The 25,077-nt window shown below is 39.3% G+C and overlaps 1 protein-coding gene and 1 long non-coding RNA gene across 18 annotated transcripts in view; one reads left to right on the forward strand and one right to left on the reverse strand.

Annotated features, from left to right (window-relative positions):
• The window catches only part of LOC122464662, a 20,467-nt gene extending 4,866 nt beyond the window's left edge, over nt 1-15,601 (reverse strand). The window contains exon 1 of the long non-coding RNA XR_006288897.1: nt 15,588-15,601. This is a non-coding gene — a long non-coding RNA (uncharacterized LOC122464662). The remainder of the gene's footprint in view (nt 1-15,587) is intronic.
• LOC102939317 (myosin VIIA and Rab interacting protein) overlaps nt 1-25,077 on the forward strand; it is a 418,560-nt gene that overhangs the window by 318,575 nt on the left and 74,908 nt on the right. For 16 of the 17 annotated variants that reach the window (XM_043540746.1, XM_043540753.1, XM_037890216.2 and 13 more), the window contains 2 exons: nt 21,587-21,723; nt 23,479-23,559. In XM_043540746.1, the coding sequence (XP_043396681.1) occupies nt 21,587-21,723; nt 23,479-23,559 (218 nt within the window). The remainder of the gene's footprint in view (nt 1-21,586; nt 21,724-23,478; nt 23,560-25,077) is intronic. The other variant, XM_037890214.2, reaches the window with a different exon arrangement.

Raw genomic sequence — 25,077 nt, forward strand, 5'->3', positions numbered from 1 at the left:
CGAGCATACCTAGCGCATGCGCATCTACCTGAGCAGGGAATTATGCCTCCAGATCCACTGTAGACACACCACTTCATACATAATTTGCACAGAGAAGTTGCTCACACTGCAGTATGTTTTGTTTTTTCTTTCTGTTTAAACTGTATCTTATCTGAAGATACCAAGAAGATATTGTAGGGTGCTTTTACATTTCATAAGGAGAAGGATCATCTTGAGATTGAAGCTTGGGATTTGGAGTCAGGAAATCTGAATTCTGTTCTCACTTTCACAGTCCTCTTGTGTAACGGTGGGCAAGTCACTTCACTTCTCCGTGCTTCAGTTTCTCATCTGTAAAATGCGGGTAATAATATTGAGCTAACTTGCCTATTATGCTTTCTAGGCTTAACTAATGTTTAAGGTCCACGAGTGGAAGGTGCTGTAGAAGTGAGGTACAGCATTATTAAGTCATAATTTAATTAATTATTGTAATATATATGTAATCTTTAAGGTTGCCCAACACTTTCTAATATAAGACACTGTTTTAAGTTGCTTACAACTTTGACAAGCTTTAATCATTCGGTCTGAAATTTTCCTTGCAGCACATCTGCATCAGGCTGAATTTTGTTGGAACTATTTTTAGTGTACTCCTTATTATAATAAAACGAATAATTGTACTGCATTAATAATAATAATTAACTGGTGGTGCTACCAGTCATACCTATAATAATGATTACTAAGGTATGATTATTCTTTGTATTATAATGAATACACTAAATGTATGCAGTGTTTGCTTTCTTTAATAGTTATTAAACATAATATAAGGCCATAATCACTTGTTTGTGAATGAGAGGTTGAAGTCTGGGCCTAGTTTGAAAAAGTTTTGTGTCCTTTGTTAATAAGCACTTGTGTTTCAGCTCTATTTGAGTCTTGTCCAAAGATTCTTTTTCCTGTGCCCTATGTTTCATTATAATTCAATTTAAGCATCGGTTATGAATCACTCCATGCTTGTAGCCTTTAGGGAGCTCAATAGTCCTAGCTTGGGTTGTCTTAGTTCATCAGTTCTCTTAGCAGGATTTTTAGGTGTGCACACGCCGGATACTCTAAAAGGTAGAAACTGAGCTGTCATGACCTACACTGAGTTTCATTCTGAGAGAGTGAGATTTCCATGGACATGAAGCTTGATATGAAATAAAATGTTTATTCGTATTACTACTTTATTACTATTTGTATTAACACTTTATTTATGGAGCTTGGTGTGCTAACAAATAGAGCTGGTTGAAATTTTTTTTTTTAATGGTTTCATCAAAATGGAAATTTCCAAAAGGAACATCTGTTTCTGATGATGGTTTTTTGTTGAAAAACTAAAAACAAAACTCATCTGATATTTGAAGCCAAAAATGTTTTGGTGTCCGAGTTTTTAACAAAACAAAACAAACTTTTGAAGAAAACTTTAAACTTTTTTTTTGCATGGCAAGAAAAGACATTTCCCAAGCAGCTCAACTAAGGAAAATACCTATGAAAACACAGACATTGGGAAATGGTCAGTACATATGGTGTATTTTACAACTAAAAGAAAACCCTTTTCATTTGGATGCATTTCTCATCACGCACTTACCAGATTTAATGTATCCATCTAACTTTGTATGCTGTATGGGGAACTAATTTGTTCTGTGTCTTGTTTACATGACTGGTTCTGTGTTTCACTAGATTTGGGGTCATGTCTAAGTTACTTTGTAAGATAGTTTCCATGTCAATTAAACATTGCAGTATTTTAAAAATACTATTAATGAGAGAATGATTTGGGTCCATGTATTTCATAGTCGTGATTAACGTAGATCTGCATTCTAGATGTCTGTTGATTTCTACACCCCTGCCTTCTAGATCTGTATAAGTAGCTACGTGCGTATGCTGACATCTTTTTAAGGTAAGATACTGATATCTTCCCCCTTCATCTTAAAGTATATCTCACTATTTCCTCTTTTAATTGTTCGATTTCTGTATAAAATAGTTGCAAGAATAGTTTCCCACACCCTTGTATTAATAAATACATGAATTAATTACAATTTAAATAATAAATCATAAAACTCTGTATCTTTTGAACTTAGTACAGTCCGTTACACCACCTTGGGAGCGCTATGTAAATTACTCTTCTTTGGATGCAAATGCCACATGTAGCGGGGTTTCAGGCTGTCAGGGGAGGAGAACGGGGGAAGAATACCCTCTTCCGGTGAATGTGGCTTCTCACAGTTGGGGTAGCAAGCCTAGCAGATGGAATTAGGGAGCAGCCCTTGTCCTCAGGGCACGAAGGCCTAATGGCCAGAGTCCGCATAGCTGCCCTGGCTCTCTGGCCTAAGGGCCAGAGTCTATGGACCTGATCTGCCCTCTTCTCCTCCTCCTTGTTTTTGGGAATAGCACCCTCCAAATTATTTTCCTTTTTTGTTTTAACTGAAACAATTTGCTGAAATTGACACAAATTTGTGAAATGTTTCTGTCAACCCAAATCTGCATTTTTGATGGACCCCCCCCCCCCCCCAAAAAAAAAAAAAAAGTTTCAGCTGAAAAGTTTCACCCAGCTCTACTAACAGGATCTGACCCCCTCCACATTCTCCTGTCTTATATGCTGTTTTCTCTGTTCTCTTCCATTTTGCTCAAGCAAAGGCTGCTCTTGATCACTTGTCTTTAGAACACTTGTCCTGGCAGCTCCTACAGAAAAATATTTGGGACTGGTCATAGCTGTCTATTTAAAAGTCTCTTTAAAAGTAGACATGACCCATTCCTGTCCAGATCTGGTCCTTTCAGGACACTCCCCTGCAACCAAGGGAAAGGACTTAGCCTAAGAAGGAGCAAAAATTGGTATTAACCCCTGCAACCAAGGGACAAGAATTGACCTGGAGAAAGGTGAAGGACACTTTTTTTTGTTTTGGACTCTTCTTTACTCCCCAGGAAGGGATTTTTGTGATCTGGTCAGAGGCTGAACTCACCCTACCAGTTCTGGAAAAGACTGTCTCTCAGGGGAAGCTGAGATAGCAGCTGCACCCTAATGCCAGATTGACTAATCTGTGGTTACAGGGCTCTCTTTGCTGTTTATTATGGTCATAAGAAGTGTGCAGGTGAATCACAAATGCCAACAAAAATAGACTTTATTTCTCTAGTTTTCCAGTTATTCAAATAGCTGAAAACAAACAGTCAAAGTAAATTTGCCCAGATTTAGAGTCCCCTTTGGCAAGGCAGGCTGGGATTAAAATCTCATTTGTATAATTTTTAAAGGCTTTGGAATTTCGTCATGGTTTTCAGCTGTAAGCTGGAATTTAGCTTTTGACAGGCTGCTAGGCAGCTTACAAAATAAAGCTTCCAGCTTCAGGATCCAGCTGAAAATGTCTTGCTTATACAGCAGAGAAAACCAGTCCAGAGAGAGATGTACATTTAAATATAGTACTTTTCTAATTAGTGGTTTGAAGAAATAAGTAAACATAACAGTCCCGTGTGGTTTGCAGGCTTCCTAATCACATTCTGCTTGCCAGTTGTGAAAACACAGAAGGTGTTACCTGGGTTTCTTAGGAACAGGGATAGACTTACTGTGCACGTACAGCACGTTTAGATACACATTTGTATTCAAAAATACACGTAGTACAGTCACACTACAACACATATGTTACCCACACTGGCCTCAGACGTTCCCTGCCCCCAGTACCTGCTGGGCAGAACTGAAAAGGGACAATCATTTGCTGCTTTTCACTCCTTTGGCTGGCTAGGGACTCATTTGGCACTTGGTGTAGTTTAGGACAGCCCTGGTGCTTTAAACTATGCCTGGCTAGCAATGGCCCATAGGGATTGTCTGCCATTTGGGGATGACTGGAGTGCAGCATTTCTCTGTCTATGCCTCCTGCCCCTTGCAATGCCCCTGGAATTCCCCCTACCCTGAGGGCTTCAGAGGGTGGATAGGAGTCAGCTACATTGGCTCTTTATCATCTGGGGTGCAGAGTGGGGTTCAGGATGAAGCCCATCATATGTGTGCTGTATGCTATGAGTAGTGCTTTCTGTTGCATGAGCATCATAAAACATTTTTTCTATGCAGTTTTCTGCCTCTGACAATTTGTAAAGCTTCAGATGTGCATAATCACAGTGTATGGTGATGGAATACGATAGCTATGCCTTCCATAAGTAGACTGTGCCTCTGAGCTTTGCAAAAGCTAAAGTTGCAGGGCGCGATACTAACCATTTAAAAAGGGGAATTGAATCTGATCACATTTAATATGAGAAATCAAAAAAAAGAAAAGTTTATCTATATCTATATATATCTACAAAGCTTGAAATGGGTCCTGGTTTCTCTTTAATATTATGTGCTGATGGCTTTTCTCATCTCCATTGCTGGGATTTCTGTTTCTTAGAAGCATTCTCCTGAAGAAACAGACCATAAAGCAGGTTGTTGTCCTTTTGGTGTTCTTGAGCTCGATGTTAAAAACCCGGCATATTTTTCTAATCAGGATTACAGATTTAATTTGCATGGTTTAGCCTCAGTTCCCCCCCCGCCCCCCCCGCCCGTTGGAGTCAACTTTGTATCTGTTATGTGGATATTTTCTTGCTTCATCAGCTGCACATTTTTTTCTGCTGTTTTTCAAGAATCTCTGTCTAGAAATTAAGTTTGCAGAAAGACAACCCTTCTCTCAGGTAATCTGAATAACTAATCAAAGTTAGTCTTTGTTCTGCTGCTTTGTTTTATATCTGCCGTGGGAATGGGAAACATTTCTCATGTCAGAGACTGGTGCATTTCTTCCTAGATAGTTATGTTGATTTATATTTTAACAGAAAATGTTTTCATTTAATTAACATTAATGCAAAAGTTCTTTGACCATTTTTACATGTGAGTTTATTGATAAGTATTTGTGTTCTATGGCTCAAATACAGAAGCTTTTGCATGACTGTAACTGCTGTTGAATTTATCTGTTTCACTTCATGAGACAGATTCTAAAGCATGCAATCTTTAATATTAGATATAAAAGTGACAAAAAAATTAATATGAATGTATAGCTGAGGATTTTTCAAAGTCTCTAGTTGTTTCTTTTTTAAAATCCTACAGTTGCTATAAGAGTTTTGCTTTATAGGTTTAATTTTTGTAGCTCTGCGTATTCATATTTTCATTTCAGAAATCTTGTTAGTACGACATTGACAATCAATTTCAATTTGCTTAGCAACAAGAGCTAATAAGAATGAGACTGAAAAAGTTCTTCAAAGGGATGGTTTATCACTATTTAGTTTAGTTGTAACATATATTTTGGTTCACATTTAGTTGTGTTTTGCATGGAGCAGCCTCAATATGGTGGAGCGGGAATACACCCAGTGCTGTTTTAGTATTATTTCATGTATGCAATTTATCTACAAAACATCCATATGTCTGGGAAACAGAATTTCTGTCCCAGGAAAAAAAATTGAGATTTTGAACATTTGTTTTGTCTTGAATTGAGACAGAGTCAACATTTTGAAATTTCCTGCAGAACAAAATTTTTGAAAAAAAAAATTCATTGTGAGTCAATTGAAACATTCTGTTCTGATAAAAAATCAAAATGTTTTGTTCCAATTTTCACTTCATTTTATATTATCATTTATAATATACAATAAAATAAACGTAATAAGAAAATGTTGTTTAGAAATGAAAAATCAAAACATTCCATTCTAAAAAAACATATTGACCTTATCAAAATGGGTTTTTAAAAAAAAAACATTAAACAAAATTTGGTCAAAATTGACACCTTTCTACAAAACATTTCAATTTCATGGAATGGCATTTTCCAGGAGAAAACCATTCCATCAGAAAATTTTCAACTCGCTCTAGGACTACCAAAAGGTTGTCAATTTAATGGTGGTAAATTTGAGGCCTGAATTGTGGAATTTCAAGTAGCTTTACAAAGAGAAACTTTGCAAATCTATATCCATAATTGGGCCATTGCCTTGAGCTTTAGTTTCTTGTTTATTTCACTTGTTATAGTTACTTTTTGTCAGTTGTGAAATGCATAAGATATAATTTTGAGGTCTTTTTAAAAAGTATTGGTTAGTGACAATGTAAACACCACAACATAATTGTAAGTAAAGAATGAAAAATACATCATTTTTCCCTACTGTATCTCTATGGTTTTCTCCTAAGCATTTTGGTTTTTTAAAATGTTTGTTTCAGTGTTCAGGGAAGGGCAATAATATGAAGGGAAGTTTTTGTTTTTTGTTTTGTTCGTGGTTGTGTTTTTAAGATCTATCTGTATTGTGGTGGAGCCCAAAAAAACATTTCTGCTCCTAGGGATATGAAATATATGTATATAGACAAACTTCCTAAAAGCCCCCAGCAACTTATTATTTTATATAGACATCCTATAAATGCAGGAGTGGAAAAGGGGCATGGGAAGCAACAAGAGCAGTCTAATGGATTAGCGTAGTATGTGCCTTCGTTGTTCTGTGGTTGGGGATTGTTTTGTTTGGGTAAAGATTTCCACATGTCCAATGTCTAGTTTATCTATTCGGCTCAACATGGAGAAGTAACATTAATCAGCCTTGTGAAGAAGTGTGTTTTAAGGAGGAAGTTAAAGGAAGAATGTGTGGAGACGTGGCAGGCTGGGCTAGGGAGAGGAGTCCACGTTTAGAGTGCAGTAACACTGTGTAATACACCATAGTATTGGTAAAAAAACGTATCTGTATTTCCTGGCTCCAGACTCATGAATTGGATCTAGATTACCAAAGGTTGTAGCCCAGCAAATGGTATGGGTCAGTCTCCACTGACTTCAGTGGCTGCTGTTACATAGAGGACTGCATGGAAGAAGACCGATGGATGAGAGTGGAAGAAAAACACAAAGGGGGTGAAAAGAAAAGGAGTACTTGTGGCACCTTAGAGACTAACCAATTTATTTGAGCATAAGGTGCCACAAGTACTCCTTTTCTTTTTGCAAATACAGACTGACACGGCTGTTACTCTGAAACCTGACAAAGCGGGTGGGGTTACTTGTGCAACGAGGGTGGAGCAACGGAAAACCAAAAACCTTATGGTGAGTGGAAAGTGTGTATGTAAATCAGAACTTGTGATTTACGTAGCCTGGCAAGCTGGTTGCTCATAGGTGAGAAAGCTTAACAAGCTGGTTGTTTTTGTTTTGTTTTGTTTCTGTAAAAGAGACATTTTAGCCCCTGAGGGAAGACTGGTATCTCTGCCAGCTAGAGTCAACATTAAGTCTGTTGCTATTGTTGAAGAGATCAGCGTGGTACTCCCTCTAGTAAAAACTGGAGTTAAAAATTTAGGTCTCTTATCTGACTGGTTTTCACCGTTTTTGTAATATATACTGCATATATTTTAGATGTTATTCCCTCAGGTACAGGAGTCCATAATTGTCAATAAACTGAAGGTGTCTAAACGTGTCAGATTATCGCAGGACCCCGCTCCTTTGGAAAGTGTCATTTTCCAGATTCTCAGCCTCAGGAGCATGTATGTATGGGACTTCTGGGGCCTGAGTCGTCATCGCATTACTCCAGTGTAAACTGCAGTGACACAGTGATGAATGGGGCCCAGTAGATGTCCAGAGGGTTATGTATGGTCAACAGCAGTGAGAGATGTTGTTTAATTAGATGACAAAGTGGTTTTACACAGGCAATAATCTTTGCCATCTTGGCTCTCTTGCAAAACAGTCATTTGTATTTTCTGTCAATTTGTTGGTTTCTTGGTTCAACTCTCAATGAATAAACATCAGTTATCGTAAAACATGAGCCGTTTTTCAGGTAAGTAAAAGTGGGAAAAGAATATTCACCAGTGGCTGTAGTTGCTGATAGAGTAGCAATATCCTTACTAATATATGGTTATTCCAAAAGAATACTGGGTCACAGGAATGGTATGGGGCATGGCCTCCTTTCCTTGCCTGTGTTTCTTTCACTGCGGATACACAATAGAGACCTAGGGTGGAATGCTTTTATTTGCAGCCCAACAGATTTGATGTGTTGTCTAGACAGGGCATTCTTTTTGCTGAGTTACACACAAATGCTGTTTTTGTGGTTGCATGAATTATGAATTGCAGTGTATTGCATGAGTGAGGCACAGTGGGTGAAATAAGTGGGTGTGTAGCTCAAAAGCTTATCTTTCTCACTAACAGAAGTTGGTCCAATAAAACATATTACCTTACCCACCTTCTTCTTTTTTATATGCTGGGATTAACACAACTACAACAACACTGCAAACAATGCATTGTATATCTTTTTTAATTAAAACTTAAATTATGTCAATGATCCTCAGAAGCCAGGGATCAGCCTTTGAGGGTCTGTTTTATTCAAAGAGTCTGGTTCACACTCTTTAGAAGCAGTTACTTTATTCTTGGTTTCTACAATCAGATTACATTCTTTTCAGAAAATTGAGTCAAAGGTCCAAGGAACTGGAATCTCACAGGGTCTTTTAATGAAAACTGAATAATCAAGCTACCACCTTAGGGAGTCTTGTTTACAAACCTGCAGTACTTGGTAGTGTATATTAGCTCTGATGGGGATTTATAGTGAACTCTATAGGTGGCATATTTTAAGAAACCTATTTTCTGCTGCGGGGATTGAAATGTGATTCTCTGAACCTTAATGTGATTTTTGACAGATTTTCTGGCTGATATTACTAAATACTCACTAGCTAGTGTCTACCGTCAGGCTGTCCTGCGGTGGCTCAAGAACATGCGTACCAATCTCAGGATAGTGTGTTAGGAAACAGGGCACAAACCCCAAATTGGTTGAGAGTGCTATACTTAGATTTCACCATGCAATTATCAAATGTAAACTCCTTGGGCACTTTAACAGGCTTAACATGGAGTCTCATACAATCCCCTTGGTTACTTATCTGTCTTGCCATCCAGATAAGCTTATTCTGTGTTAGATGGTCACTTATACCATGAAACACAGTAATATTGAGGTTACTCCCAGTCCCAAAGGACCAGGGACTTACCCCAGGTCAATTACACTTTAGATCTCACACCAAAGACCATGCTGGTAGCCAGTCCTATAATGAACTACGTAAAGATTCATTATATAGGAAAAGGAAACAAGAGTTAATTAGAAGGTTGAAGCTGGTAAACATATATAGATATAGATATAGATATATATATATATAGATATATATATATATATAGATATATATATAGTGACAAAGCTCTGTCCTTGTCTCCGTGGGTCCCGCGTTTCCTGGCGGATTTCACTAGCCTCAGAGGCTCACTGTGACCCTCCACATAACCCTTCTCTCTCTCTAGAGACAAGGGTCACAGTCTACTGAGCCATTTTCATCTTAAGCCAGCGAGGGAGGTGAGGAGAAGTTATCCTTCCTTGCGCAGCCTCTGTTGGCTCCCAGTCTCAGTGATTAATCAGGGGGCAAAGTGTGTGGGGAGCCTGGGCCCACCTCTACTCCGGGCTCCAGCCCAGGAACCCTAATAGTATCGGCTATGGTAGCTGACCTTTTAGAAACATGACATGTACAATTCCCTGGGCTACTTCCCCCACAGCAGCCCTCACTTCCTCAAGCTCCACTTCACCCTTACCTCAGGGCCTCCTTCCTTGTGCCTGATATGGTGTGTACAACTCAGTCTCTCCAACAGCGCAACTTCCTCCCACAGCTCCTGACATGCACACCCACCTGACTAACTGGGAGGCTTTTAACGAGTTTCAGCCAGCCCCTGATTGGCTTCAGGTGTCCCAATCAACCTAGCATTCTCCCTGCCTTCTGGAAAGTTCTTAATTGGCCCCAGGTGTCTTAATTGACCTGGAGCAGCTGCCATTTCACTTATCCTGGTACCAGGGATTTGTTTAGCCTGGAGCTAATGTATCTATCTCCCACTACTTTTCTATAGCCATCTGGCCTTGTCCCGTCACAATATATATATTTTTAAAAAATCACAGTCACAAACCATTAACATATATATATATATATAAATGGTTTGTGATTGTGATTTTTTTAAATGCTTAAGAAAGAGAGCTTAATCAATGTTAAGGCCAGAAGGGGCCATTATGATCATTTGCTCTGACTTTCTGCATAACATAGGCCATAGAACCTCACCCAGTAATTCCTGTATCTAACCTAGCACCCGTGGTTGAATTAGATGAGCCTGTCTTTTAGGGAAACATCCAGTCTTGATTTAAAGTTCCCAAGTGACTGAGAATTTAGTACTTCCCTTGGTTAATTGCCCTCGCTGCAAAAAATGTTGATTCTTATTTCCGGGTTGAAAATGAGCCATGTATTTTCAGTGTATCTCCTCCCATCTGTTCCCTCCCTTCCCCTCGCATACGTACAACCTGCGTATCACAAGTTCAAAAGGGAATGTTGGAGTTGACTGAAAAAGAGACAAAATAAATGTTTACATATGGCACATTGATTCCTAAAAAAAACCCACTTCCTGTTCCTCCTGTGCTATACTTATCCAATATATTCTCCTTATCATTGCCCGCAAAGTGGAATTTTAAAACAGAAATCAGTACTTAATAAATAAAACTTCTTATTGCTACATGTAAGCTTACTAGAAAATATATTTTGATGATATACCTTATATAAGGCAAGCTGTAGGCTGAACACACTGTACTAATTAGAGCACTCTATGCAGCAATAAAATTACTGGGCCAGATGCACCCCTGCTGGAGAAGGGAGGTGCTAATTTCGCCTCCCTGTGCAAGTAAAGCCTAATTCTCCTCAGATGATTGGCTCCCTGGGGAAGACGGATGGTGTCTCTGCTGGGGCTGGCAGCTTTAATTACCACTGGAGGCTCTATAGGAGTTCTGACAGCAGACTACGTACCTTCTCCAACTAGCCCTACCTACTTTTTGGGCTTTGTAGGCCATTTGCAAAGCATCCGTTGGAGGAGACATTACATCCATTGTGTGCTACCGTAATCTGCCCTGTGTCATATCCTCCACCACTGAGGTTCCAGTGCCCTGGTTTACACCAGCATAAACCAGGAGTGGTTTTAGCCCACTGTATCTGCATAAACATGAAACCTAATAATGACAGAAGTTGATCCTGTCTGATGACTGCTTGGCGGCCTGCGTGAAGTGAGTTAGAAGTCTCAGTACAGTTTCCTAGCACAAAATCCAATGAGGTAGTTGGTAAAAGTTTGCTAGCAACCTCAGCAGGAAGAGTGCGGATATTTAAACTTAATTATTCTCTCTCTAGCATAGGGATCTCTCTGATGCATGGTTGAGGCTTGTTAGCGGGGCAATGTGGGGAAGTTTACATTGCCACTCTCCATGCTTAACCTATTTTATGAGTAGACAGAGAACTTAATTCTCTAGAAATGTCAACATAGCACCTTTCACAGGCAGCAAATCTATGCAAAAAAAATAATAAAAATTAAAAATACCAAAGAACAACCCTCAAAATCTAATTCGCTCTGTCCAGCCTTGATACTAGCACACATTAATGTTGAAAACCTGAATATGAATCTGAACTCAGTTCAGCACCAGATATTTAGAGCAATGAGCATTGGCAGAGTATTGATATACACACACCTTATGTATTCAATTCAAATGTCTATGTTAAAAGAAAAAGGAGAAGAAATTGAATTCTTAAAGCTGAAGCATGGTTGATTTAACCTAAAATCAGTAGCTATTACATTAATTTCTGCCATTTCAGTTAAACACAATAAGGAAAATATTGACTCTTGGAGAAAAACAAAATTGACTGAATGTCTGGAAGATGGGCAATGGGATATGTACCTGTCATTTGTAGGTCAGAGTTTCAAACACTGTCCAGTTCAGAAGTGATTAAGAACTGTTACTGTCTGGTGATTGCTCGTTGCCCTATTTTTGTTGAGTTTGGTACCAGTTCAGACCCTAAAAGAGAGGTGTTCATTGAAAAACCTAAACAATAAAAAAAAAAAATTAAAAAAATAAACCCACAATATCACCACTTTCTTGACCGTTCTCTCAGGGAGACCAAGGACTGGGGCTGTGATTCTGGAGAGTGCATATGTGCCTGTTAAATATGTGATTTAAGTGCTGTTCAGAGTAGGGATATTACCTTTCTTGAATGAGTCTGAAGACCGAACTACCCACTCTTCTCTTGATATGATCCCTTTGGAACATTCTTGAGGAGCATTGCTGTCATGGTTGTGGGGAAGCTTGTGTCTGGGACCTTAGAATTGATAGTTTGGTAGCTTTAACAAGTACCAAGTTCACATAAAAATAAGGTTCTTCAAGGTTTCTCTCTGCATATTCCCACTGATGGATATTTATCTCAGTGCAACTGAGCATTGGGAACTTTTTACAAAGCACCACCCTTCTCCACTACTGAATATTCAATGATTCTAGATACTGCAATGATATTAAATGTGGTGTATTTGCAATTTTGTATTGAACTAAAAAGTAACTATGTATGGCCAAATTCTGCTCTCAGATAAATATGTGATAAATGTCTTCATGAATAATAGTGTGTACACATTACACCTGGTTGGGAATTTTCTGATGGAAAAGTCACTTTCTGCCCAGTTGAAATTTTCCATGGGAAAATTGAAATTTTCCCATCAGAAAACCATTCACAGCTCCATGGTGCCCTTGCTGCTCAGGAGCCTGCCAGGCTGAAATTTTTAACAAGTTGTTTCCAAATAGAATGACAAATTGAAATTTCCTGTCACCAGGAATTCCAATCATTTGTTTTGAAAAAGTCAAAACACTTCATTTTCGCCTTTCTGAAATGTCTGAGGCTGCCTGAAATCCTCGGGGGTCTGAAAGTCCCAGCTCCCAGACTCCACAAGCTGCCCGGCCTCCAAGCAGCTCAGGCACCTCGGAGATGTTTCAAAAAGGTTGAACTGAAATGTTTTGACTTTTCTAAACAAAATGTTGGTTGGCATTGCTGGTCCACGGGAAATTTTGATTTTTCGTTATGTTTTTTAATTTTTTAATTTTCAGAATTTAATGCAGAATGGAAATTCCAGTTTCCAGCAAGCACTAGTGTGTGTCTAAGGAAGAATTTGGCCTACTGTGTGTTTTATGCATAGGATACAAAAATAACTTCTAACAGAAAGTACTGTCATGTTAAAACCACAGCATAAAGCAATTCAGGGGTAAGAAAGAAACTCCATTCTTGACTTATCCTACTGAATTGGCTGCTGAAGCTCTTAAGATACCTAACATTACAAACTTAGACTATGTCTACACTACAGAGTACGTCAGCATAATTTTCACTCATGGGTAGGGCTGGATTCATGCAGGGGCTTTAGGGGTTGCAGCCCAGGGCCCTGGCACAGCAGGGCTCAGGCAGGCTGCTTGCATGCCATGAGCCCACGCCGCTCCCAGAAGCGGCTGGCACGTCTCTGTGGCCCCTGATGGGGGGCAGGAGGCAGCTCGGCACGTGGCCCGAGCCCCCAGCACTATCCCCTCAGCTCCCGTTGGCCGGGAACCAGCCAATGGGAGCTGTGGGGACGGTGTTTGCAGCCGCGGGCAGCACACGGAGATATGCTGTCTCCCTCCCCCCCAGGGGGGCGCAGAAATGTGCCAGCAGCCGGCCGCTTCCGGGAGCGGCGTGGGGCCACAGCATGCAGGCAGGCAGTCTGCCTGAGCCCTGCTGCTGTGCCGGCTGAGAGCCGCCTCTGGTAAGCGCCTCCCGGCCAGAGCCTGCATCTCGCACCCCCTCCTGTACCCCAAACTCCCTCCCAGAGCCCGCACCCCTCACCCTGTCCTGCACCCCAACACTCTGCCCCAGCCTGGAGCCCCCTCCTGCACCCAAACTCCCTCCCAGAAAGAAATTAATATAATAGCTGTTCTGAATTATTTTGAATTAACTTAACTATTGGCCTACTGAAGAGGGCCATTATACTCACTCTGGCAATTGGGACTCTGGCAATTAGGCTGACTCTGGCCCTTGGACCACGCAGCCCTGAGAGAGGGCAGTTAGACTGACTCTGGCCACTAGGCCACACAGCCCTGAGAGAGGACAGCCATATTGACTTTTACCCTTAGGCCAAGCTATGATAGACAAGGGATGGTTGTATAGACTCAGCCGCGGGGCCATCATTACCCCCACCCCCTCCCAAGAAGCAACGGGGTGCACTTGCCCCAGGACATCAACCTTTCAACGATTATCTGTCCAACCATTTGTCTTGAACTAGGATTGAGATATGTCACCATTTCTATTGGTCCAAATTTTGACTTCCTGTGTTTTCATCCCAAATTCACATTCTTGGTTCATATATTATTTTTTCAGATTATTAAATCAACAAGATTAGGTGGTCAGCAAAGGCAACAAGGCCACGTGCAAGTCTGGGTTACATGAAGAACGCTATGTTCTATTTTGTCTTGCTACCCTCTTCTTCCTGTTCGAGGTTTTTCGAAAACAAAGTTCTAGTTAGGAGATGGAGCATTTCACTACTTACTCTATTTCAATCTGAACTCTTTATTTCCCTTTGTTTGAAGCGTAAATATCACATTCCCGTTCATATGCAGTGGTTTCCATTATAAAGGCATTCTTTGTCAATTGATGCCATATAGCTCCCTCTGCTATTTCCTATACTAGCTCTGGGTGGTATGTGTGATATGTCAGATACACTAGCTGTTGGCAAAGGTGGAAGACTTCTTAAATGATGACCACTTAGGTGTGTATATGGGTCTTTCACAGCTTCTTAATTCAGTGTCAGACTACTTTAAAACACAGAATATATCAATAATTCAAAAGCCTTTTTTTCCATACACAAAAGTTGTATTCAGTAGCAGTTTAATTTGGTTTCTATTGAACTTAATTCATTCTCTTCTGGTCATCAATGTTTGGAAAAACGCTGCTGAATATCTGACTGCTTTCAAGGCTAATTAAAGTGCTGAAGTCCCTTCAGGTGTATTTATTGGTAATGTTATGAAGATCTTTTATATTACTAACATTACTCTAATGGGTCTGCCCTGATGTCCTTTATTGTTTCCAGTCTTACAAATTAAGAACCTAGGAGAAAATTTGTAACTGAGTTATAAACATCTGAAAAATTGAGTTTATAATGGAAACATTGACAAAAACCCATAATTATCTTGGCATTGGCTGGTGCTGCTGCAGTGATTACAGTGATTTTATATAAAGACTCTTTAATTTAGGATTTGGGCTCTAATGGGAACAAATGTTATGTATATTTTCTGCCATATGAACTCCCAAATGTTACTTGAAAGTATATTACTACATAATTATTACCATCTAGTTAGTTAGTATTCATAGAGCCAAATTTCTGAACTCCATTTGTACCTGTGAAACCTCACAGGAGTCACTGGGATTGCACTGGTGTAACTGAGGGCATAATTTAACGCACAGTGTGATTTCCACCATGGAACCAGAAAACTTGAGAAGGTGCCCTGTAAGGTGAGAGGAAAGGGCCATAACAGGATCAGTAAAGCTGAAAAAGCCAAGACTTTCTTCTGTGCAGATCTTCTGGGCAGACACAAAGGGCTAGTGCACTTAAGGTGCCCTAAAAGGATGACATAAAATGTACATAAAAATATTTAATTCGAGTATATAGGGATTCGCCAGGACAGACAAATGGATTTTCAGGCACAAATACTTGCAAGTACAGTAGAATCTCAGAGTTATGAACACCTCGGGAATGGAGGTTTTTCATAACTCTGAACAAAACGGTTGTTCTTTCAAAAGTTTACAGCCGAACAGTGCTTAATACAGCTTTGAAACTTTGCTATGCAGAAGAAAAATGCGGATTTTAATAGTCTTCATTTTAATGAAACAAGCACAGAAACGGTTTCCTTACCTTGTCAAATCTTTTTTTAAACTTTCCCTTTATTTTTTTGGTAGTTTGTTTAAACACAGTTCTGTGCTTACAGTGTTGTTTTTTTTTCTCTGCTACTGCCTGATTGCGTACATCCTGTTCCAAATGAGGAGTGTGGTTGACTGGTCAGTTCATAACTCTGGTGTAGATAACTCTGAATGAAGTTCTACTGTACTATTTTGCACCTGCAGTTTAGGTCACTTTGATGTTTTGGGGGGTCATATTCAGGGAGATGAATGTCTAAATGACCTTTGCGCCTGCAAAAATACAGGTCTAGTTAAGGCTGAGCTGAAAATGAGGCCCTCGCTATCAGCATACATCAAGAGGGATGAAATTCTGACCTACTATATATTTCCCCCCTCACTTTCACATGTGCCTGAGACAACTTCTGAGTATGTTAAAGTCTTCAGTAGCACCTGAGCTCACAAGTCACTTAAGTGCCTAAATCACTTAAGCACTTTTGAAATTTTACTCCTAATCACTATGGAGATCACTGAATATTTTCACTATTCTAAAATTTGTGTGTGCTTTCTCCCAGTTTAAATTATGTTATAAACAGCCTCTAAAAATATGAACATCATTTCAGGTTCCATTGTGTTAACATCTACAGTTCTAGAGAAAGCCTTATAGAGAAAGGGGTTTGCTGCACTGACCTTTATTCAAAATGAGTGTCCCTAACTTGTGTTATTTTATTAGAAAACTATGAATGTTAAATGATAAATTGCTTTGTTTATCCTTTACTTGTTGTGTAATGGATTTTTTGACTGCTTGTAGAAATGTTTGCATGAAGTCTTTCAAATGTTCGTCCTATGATCATAAATAAAAATGTGTTAGGAGATCTCATCCCTAGGGAATTCTTGTTCATATCACAATCACACAGCACAATTTGCAGGTGTTCCTTCTCAGGAGAGCGCCCGGAATGGAGTAGGTGGGTATTGCAGGCCAGGATTGGGGAGTATTAACAGTGGTGTGAGAAAGCATCAACAGGACCTGTTCACAATATGTCCAGGTTTATCCATTGCTCTGAGTCTGTTATTTTATTAGTGCCTCATTCTCTCATACGCTTACAAAAATCAATCTCTCATACTCTGTCAAGCTTTTCTTTATTGAACAGAAGTTGACTAATAATTTTTCACATATTGTAGTAATACTGATTCCAAACCCACAATGTTGTTTCCATAAAAAAAGGCTTTGAAATGTGATTCACCTTCCTAATGATTTTATGTAACATAAATAATGGCCTTGGATTTTAGAGCTGTTTACATATACAGACATAGCTGACTTTGTAGCACAGAAATACAAATAAATAACTTCAGCCAGTGCTGCTGCTTTTACGGGTGTATGGCTAATAGTCTTTAAATATGAACTTTAATTTCATGGAAAAAATTTGCGCACACTTCAATATAGATAAAAGGGGGAAAGTGCTTCAGTGTAAGATTTGGTGGTTGCTATGATGTAGCTTTTCATAATTCTAGGCACATAGAAAAGCTGTTTTTGCAGTAAGTAAAAGAGTCGCAGCTTTAAAATACAGGCCAACATTAAAGGATTTTGAAATGAGCAGAAAGAGTCCATATTTCTTTTGTGAATAAGTCCTTTATTTTGGTATCCATAGGGATGGCTATTCTCTTCTCCAAATCCTTTCTCCACAGTAGAAATCAGCAGGGACATGGTGACTTATCTGAATGTTAAGAGGCTGAAAAGCTTTAGAAGAGTCATTGCAATTTGTTATAGAATGCATGCAGAATAGAAGCATAGATTTGGAGTTGTTATGGCTCACTATCACAAAAGGGAGATTATAAGGTTTCTTACAAATTTTCAACCCCCAGAACTGAGGAATTTTCAAAACTATTCCCAGTTTTTGCTCCTGAACCATATGTGGTAGCGTAGGCAAGCAAGCCTCGTTTTTATTCGCTTACTAGGTTGGTCAGGAAATTTTTGACTAAACGTTTTTCATTAGAAAAATTGGATTCATCTAAACCAGAAGTTTTTGTAGGAACGTATCAGTTTTAACTAAACTGTAATTGGAAAAGGTTTCTCAGGTCCAGCATGGAATTTTGGGGGGTAGGAGAGAGAAGGAGAGAGCTTCATCCCAGAATAGCTTGGTGGTCAGGGAACTCACCTGGATCTAGTCCCTGATCTGAAACCGGTAGATCAGGGATTTGAACCCCTGCCTAATTCAAACCAGGAACTTGAACCGGAATCTCCCACATCCTAGTCAAGTATCCTGACCTCCAGTCTACTGGCTATTCTGGGGCGGAGCTCTCTCTCTCTGTGTCACTCTGAATGTTTTCATCAATTTTTTTTTAAAGATCTCAAGTTCTGATGCAGAGTGGGATATTTTTTTAAATCACAAAAATGTTCATGAAATGGGAAAACCATTTCCCACCAAGCTCTATCACACCTGCCCTTCTCACAATCCCTAGTGTGGGTACAATCTTGGAGCGGAAAAAGTGGAACCATTCAAGTGCAGTCTCGTCCAGTCCAGTCAATGGCTGCAGGCAAGTCGCTGTTGTTGTGGTCAGTGGTATTGATGGCTGCTGACAGATGTAAAAGAAAAAAAAAGTCAGAGTGGATGGCTGACTTCTGCTCACGGATAGATCATCATCTGTCTAATGCTACTAATTCATTTTCCATGCTATACTTCAGCTGAAAGGTGCATTGAAAAGGGTCCAGGAAATCAGTCCAGATGGTACAAAAAGTAATTTTGTCGCAAGCTTTTCAATCACTTTTTCCATAAAGGAAAGCTTAGAAACAGAGCGGTAGTTGGGAAGATTGTCAACTTGAAGACATGGTATCTTGCATATTAATTTAATAACTGCTCATTTAAGGGAAGCAAACATTTGAGTGCTGTCCTAAGCTAGGAGCAATCCCAACTAATAATGGGCATCCCACCCTCTCTCCTCTCCCGTATACATGAACTCGATTTTACCCATCATGAAGATCACGTGTACATGTCAGAGGTTGAAGGCGAAACCTTCCAACACTCCAGAACATTAGTGGACAAATCTGAATGAAACTCAGCAAGAGAAGATGTAGCATTTTCCCCTTTCTGACACAATTCTAATACCATGGATGCAACAGTGCACTTTTCATGCTATTGATCCATAACATAGAAGAAACTCTCACAGCAGGAAGAAATACTGAAAGTTGTTTTTGAGTAAAGGTTGCCTGAATTCATGGATTTACCAGGTTGCCCACTGCCAAGCACAGTTCTGCTAATCAGGACTTCACAGATATCCTACAATTGAACAAAATGCTTTCTTGGCAGCCACAGAGTAGAGACTCAAAAGCCCTCTATTTCACAATCAAACAGATTTGGGCACAGTGGCTGCCACTTTGACATTGGCCCCATATATCTCATCTGTTGTAGATCATGTGCCATACCAAGGTGATCTGTGAGGAAGTCATACAGAAAACAGATTTTTGGCCAACTCTGTCAGGGCATATTTCAGTCTTACTATTATTTGTATACTAACAGAGTATCTGTTTTACAATAGCTCTCGGAGACTCCATTCAGGCTTGGGGCATCATTATGCTAGGCACTGTGCAAACACGTAGTAAGAGAAAGCTGCTGCCTTGAATCTAGTTGAAGCCGAGACACACAGAAAAAGGCCACTTACCTGCATTCTCTTGTTATTTGCAGCACTGCAACTAATATAATTAATCTATGGCTGAACTTTGATGTGCAAGAATTCAGCGAACGAACTTCACCACTTTTATTCAGTTTCCACTCTGCATTAGGAGGTTATAGGTATACTCTACCAGATGTTTTTCAGTGATGACATATAAGTGGACTAGAATATAAATAGACCTGTTTGGTGCTATTCCATTTATCATTGTAGGCATCTCCCTGAACACTTGAGACTGATGGGAACATTTAGTGAAATTCTTGGGTCATATATTGTATGATGGGCTTGGTCATAGCATAGAATCTGTGGAGATAATTAACAAAAAGGATATAACTGGCAAAACCATACAGTTAGTACCCTCAAAGGAAAACACAATTTCTTGTCAAATGACTTGTGTTGCAGAAAAATTGTCGATTGTCATTTGCCTCATACATGCAAAGGAAACCCAGACACGCTGAAGAAAACAGGTCTTACGATTACATTCTTTTGAGATCACCACTTTTTCTTAGTGTGTTTTTATTTTGGTGCCTGAGAGGAATCCCACAGAAATTCCAAGTGATTAATACTATACAAGCTGACTAGAGTTGTGTCAGGAGTGAATTACCCCATCTGAATCTAGTAGCCAGTTAAAAAATTTCTCCCCTTGATTCCATTTTTGAAAATCATGGCTTAAGTCAGTTGGCGTTGCTGGGTGCCCAGCACTTCTGATAATCAGGCCACTTATTTAGGTACCTAAGTTAGTCTTAGAAGGCTAACTTTGGGCTTCCAAGTTTCAAAGTCTTGGTCTTAGGAAGCAACAAATTGCCTCAATTACATACAAAGTTCTAGAGTGTAAACTCCTTGTCTCCTACTTTGTATGGTATTTGGCCCTCCCATTTTAGTAACCGAAAAACATTATTAAAGGGGAGGGGGGAAACTGTCACATTTGTAGCCATGCAAAACTTTGTCACATCAGAATATACCAGTCACTTTGCTACATGTGATCTGACTTGATGTACGTAGGTGTGGCATAAAATAAAATAAAATAATGTGACAGTACACAACCAAATAAGTCAGATCAATTTGTGAAAAAAACACATGGGAGTTGATTCAGACCCACTGGTGCAAACACTGCTTTTCTTTCCTGGGGCTACTGCTGGTGGAGGTCAGCTTTAAATTACAGCTGGGGATTTGTAGAGTTCTTTCCACATGATACCCGTTTTTGGGACTGTGCCGGTCAGCTATGGGCTACCCACAATCACCCTCTGAGCAGATTTTCTGCTGCTAGCCCTGCACCCTTACTTACACATGTGACAGGGGTGCCAAGCAAGGACCCATTAGCTTGTGGTCCTGTAATAAAATATGATCATAAAAGGGGCTGATAATGGCTTGCATCATCTTCTTGGTCTTTTGGGACCTGATCCAAAGCCCACTGAAGTCTCTGGGAGTCTTTCCGTTCAATGGGCTTTGGAACAATCTAGTCAAAAGTGGATATTTTTTTCCATTCAGAGCACAGATGCTAAATCCGGTTTCCATGTTGATTTTGGGGAAAAGATGTGAACTTTACAGTGTCTTTTGGCTTGTTGTCCTCACAGTTCTTACTCTTACACATTCCAGTATGATAGCACTTTCACTATTTATTTATTTATTGGGGTTAATGAGACTTCAGACCAAGCTGCAACTTTGAATGTTTCCCAATAAAGTTTTCCACCCATTCTTCTTTGCTTGCCATGATTTTTTGTACAGACCTTGTCCAATGAGCTCTTTTCTGTAAATGTTTGTGTAGTGATGTATGTTTATGAAAAATAAATTTTAAAAAAATCTTGAGGAGGAAAAGAGAGCTCTCCATGCCCTGTAATGTCTTGACTAACTATTCTTTCCATGGTGGGTTATTTATAAATCCATGTAAATACGCTTTATAACCATTGCCTCATATGTTGTTCTATAATACTGTAGATGGCCTTTCAAAATGTATTCAGTACATTTGTTAAAATATATAATCTGCTATTTTGATACGGTAACCAAGCAACTTACTACTGTAATCAGAATAACTTTTAGCTATATTTCCAGTACTTATTTTGCCATAAAACCAGACTTGTTCAAGCTAAAACCAAGAAACAGTGTTCAAAAACAAAAATATTATGCTATAAGGCTTTTGATTTAAAAGAGCCCAGTAGATATAATTTTTAGGAAAGACCAGGGAGCGTCATTTGTTTTCATCTGATGTAGACTCATTTTAAGCATTCTGAAATGTTACTCATTTATCCTCTTTAGACTCCTGAGGACCCAGTCCCTGGAATGGTATTACAGTAATGTGAAAAGTCGCTTCAAGCGTTTTGGTAGTGCCAAAGTCCTGAAGAATTTATACAGAAAACATAGACTGGAGAGCGGAGTTTGTTCTGAAATAATAGGTACAGTACAGTTTTAATTTCTTATAGACTCATCCACATTAACTCACATGATGGACCCAATCAGAGTTCTGAAAGGTTTTTTTGGGGGGGAAGGAAAATTTAAAATTTTTCAGAAGAATTACAGCAGGGGACTATAAGTAGTTAAATATCTAGAGAGTTGGGCTAGGTTTGAGCTATTTAACTAGTCAAAGTTTAGATAATCTGTAAGGCAGAATTCTGCTCTCAGATCTACAAAGCAAATCTCAGCTCTGTTTCTGCTCTCCATGAGTTAGGGCTCCGAAAGTTCTGTGTAGATAATGAATGAGAACAGAATTTTGGAGCTGAGGTTTTCCATTGCACTTAATGCAAAATTTGACTAATGAAGGCCAAATCTTGCAGTCCATATCACAATTGGAGTTTTGCCTGTTTGCCATAGAATTTGGCCCCAGGTGAATTGCAGCTGGGACTTACATTTTAAGTTTCTCAAGTAACTGGGGAAGAAATGTGATCAATTTAATATCAATGTCAGCCTTCTAGAAGGAGCTGTAATTCTTTCCTAACTATGGAGTGATGATGCATCCCTGCATAAAACTAGTAATTGAAGGTATTCTGTGAGTCTGGGGACAGTGCTTTCTTGCTGTCATGCTGGCACATTTATTGTAATTGAATAGCAAATGATTCAGAAGCAGAACCAGAACCAGTGGAATCTTTCTGAGATGATTTGCCTCCGCTGGGCCAAATTCATCCCTAGTGTAATTCGATTGAAATCTGTACAGAGTTTGTGTTTTCTACAGGGTTTATGTTTTCTATAAAGTCTTTCTTTCATTCTTTCCTGAAGATAAGATAAGCACTTGGAAGACAAAAATTAATAGCAAGGCTGTGTGCACCTGGATGAAGGCAACTCTAAGTGACTCTTTTAATACTACTTAGAAGTACATGGCAAGCCTGTAGGTAGAACAGGAGAATGCAGGCCTAAAAGATTCCATTTCAATAGGTTGCTTTTTTTTTCTTATCAAATTAAAAAAAAAAAAAACCTTCAAAAATGGAAATGAAAAAATAAAGGTGGGGATACTACATTTAGTGGGTGCGATGCAAATGGAACAAAACAATTAATTTAAATATATGCAGAAAATAAAAAAAGTCAAGATACTGATCCTGCAAAACCTTATGCACCGAGGCATTCCTTATTCTCAAAAGTAGTCTCGTTGAATTATGCCTTTAAACGAGACTGCTCACATGAGTAATAAGATGCAGGATACGTAAGTGAGGATGTGCAGGATATAGGAGACCTTTCTGAAGAAGGCCTCAGTATCTAAATGTCATTGCTAACTTTCTTTTTCTATTTTCAGTGTGACGGTAAGATAACCCTCTTGTTTCATTTGAAGATAAATACAGGTTTAAATGTCTCGGTTTGTTTTATTTATACTGTAGTGGCCTTTAAAATCCAGGATCTGTTTCAAGCCCCAAATGTCATGTTAAAAGCAAGTTCACTGCACTAGCTTTCATTTGACAAGTTCTGCATTTAAGCAACCTCTTCCTCTCTCTCTCTTTCTCTCTCTCCAGCAGTTTTCTCCATCCGTAATTTACAAGCCCCGTTTGAGAAATCTTTCATATAAAAGAAATAACATTTTTGTATAGCAGCTGAAATTCAAACAGTAATTTTCAGACTGCTCTCTATAGTGGTTAGAAACACCACTACTTTTTGTAAGAGTACTTTAACCTAATAATATATTGAATATTTATATACAATATGTGTTGTGCTGTCTTTTTGAGTAGAAGGAAGCTTTTTTGAAGGAAGCGTAGAAAATGAAGGAAGCATTTGTGGCAGTGACTCTACATTCTACAGACAGACAGAAGGTAACTCTACTTAAAATTCATTTGCACTAAAACTGAGCTGTTACTGATCGAGTTATTCGACAAATAGCCTACAGTGCTGGAGGGTCTCCAAGTCGCATTGGTCCCTGGTGATGAAAAGTTTATAGGATCACTAATCTTTTAGCTAAAACCTTTAGGGAGTTACCAGAGCTTCTGTGGTTTACAGGGCACATGCTAGACTTTATCTGTTTTGCATCATGGCTGTTATGCATTCACTTCAATAAGGTTTCCTTAATACTGTACATATCATGTTCAGAGTTTGTTCTCTCTCACACATGATTTTCCCCTACTGCTCATACACGCTTGTTTTTCATAGAGGTCTCAGCTTTTGTTAAGTTCTGTTACAAACATTCCTCTCATCATAACTACCCAACTAAAGTAAGCACATTGATAATCTCCCTGCATGGACTTTGTAGAAATATTGTGTTTTTCTGTTTAAAATGGTAAGTGACATATTATTTAAGTTGAGAAAGTTAGTGGCCTCTGTCAATACTGTATTTTTAGGGAAATGTCCGGCAGTTTGGATTACGGGGGTGTGAATAGCAGTGCACACCAAAGTGCTGCACGATAACTCCCATGTGTGGATGCTGCAGGCATGAACACAAGGTTCCTACGTTGCATTAATGTAGCCCTGTTTGAAGAGGACTACGTTAATGCAAACTAGGAACATTTTAGTTCATTTAGTTTAACATTTAGTTCAATTTCACAAAGGGGATTTACAGTGCAGCACTTTGGTGAGCGCTGCTGTCACGCCCCCATAATCTGAACTGCAGGGCACTATAGACGTGCCATAGATGCAGAATATAGCAATGGATATAAACCACCTGACATTTTTGCTGTCTATTGAGATATTTGTGCCGTCGCCATGGTTCTGAGAACCAAAGTGCATGTGCAATGACATCGGGAAAGGTAGGAGAAAGAGGTCCTGGAGGCCAAATTTAGGCTGCTTGGTAAGAGATTTAAGTCCAGGACCTCCATGGTAGTCTTCTCTGAAATGTTTCCAATTCCACACGCAGGGCCAGTTAGGCAGAACTGCAGGGTATCAATGTGTGGATAAGAGGATGATGTTTGGAGAAGGGATTTAGGTTTATTAGGAACTGGGGGACCTTTGGGGAAAGGAGGAGCCTGTACAGGAAGGATGGGCTCCAGCTAAACCAAAATGGAACCAGATTGCTGGCATGTAAAATTAAAAAGGTTATAAAGGAGTTTTTAAACTAAGGCTGGGGGGGAGTCAACAGGTGCAGAGGAGCACACAGTTCAGACAGAGACGTCCCTTGGGGATACTCCATAGCCTAGTAAAAAGGAGAGGCTAGAAGTTGATAAAGTACAGTCAGGAAATGAAGAGAAACAGTCAAACAAAAAAGATTCCTATTCAATTACATCACATGAAGGCAGACAACTAAATACTTAAAAATTTTATCAGTGCTTGTATACAAATGCAAGAAGTCTAAATACTAAGATGGGTGAACTTGAGTGCCTGATATTAAATGAGGATATTTA

The sequence above is a fragment of the Chelonia mydas genome, chromosome 2, assembly GCF_015237465.2.
Source record: "Chelonia mydas isolate rCheMyd1 chromosome 2, rCheMyd1.pri.v2, whole genome shotgun sequence".
In the NCBI taxonomy this organism is placed as follows: domain Eukaryota; kingdom Metazoa; phylum Chordata; order Testudines; family Cheloniidae; genus Chelonia; species Chelonia mydas.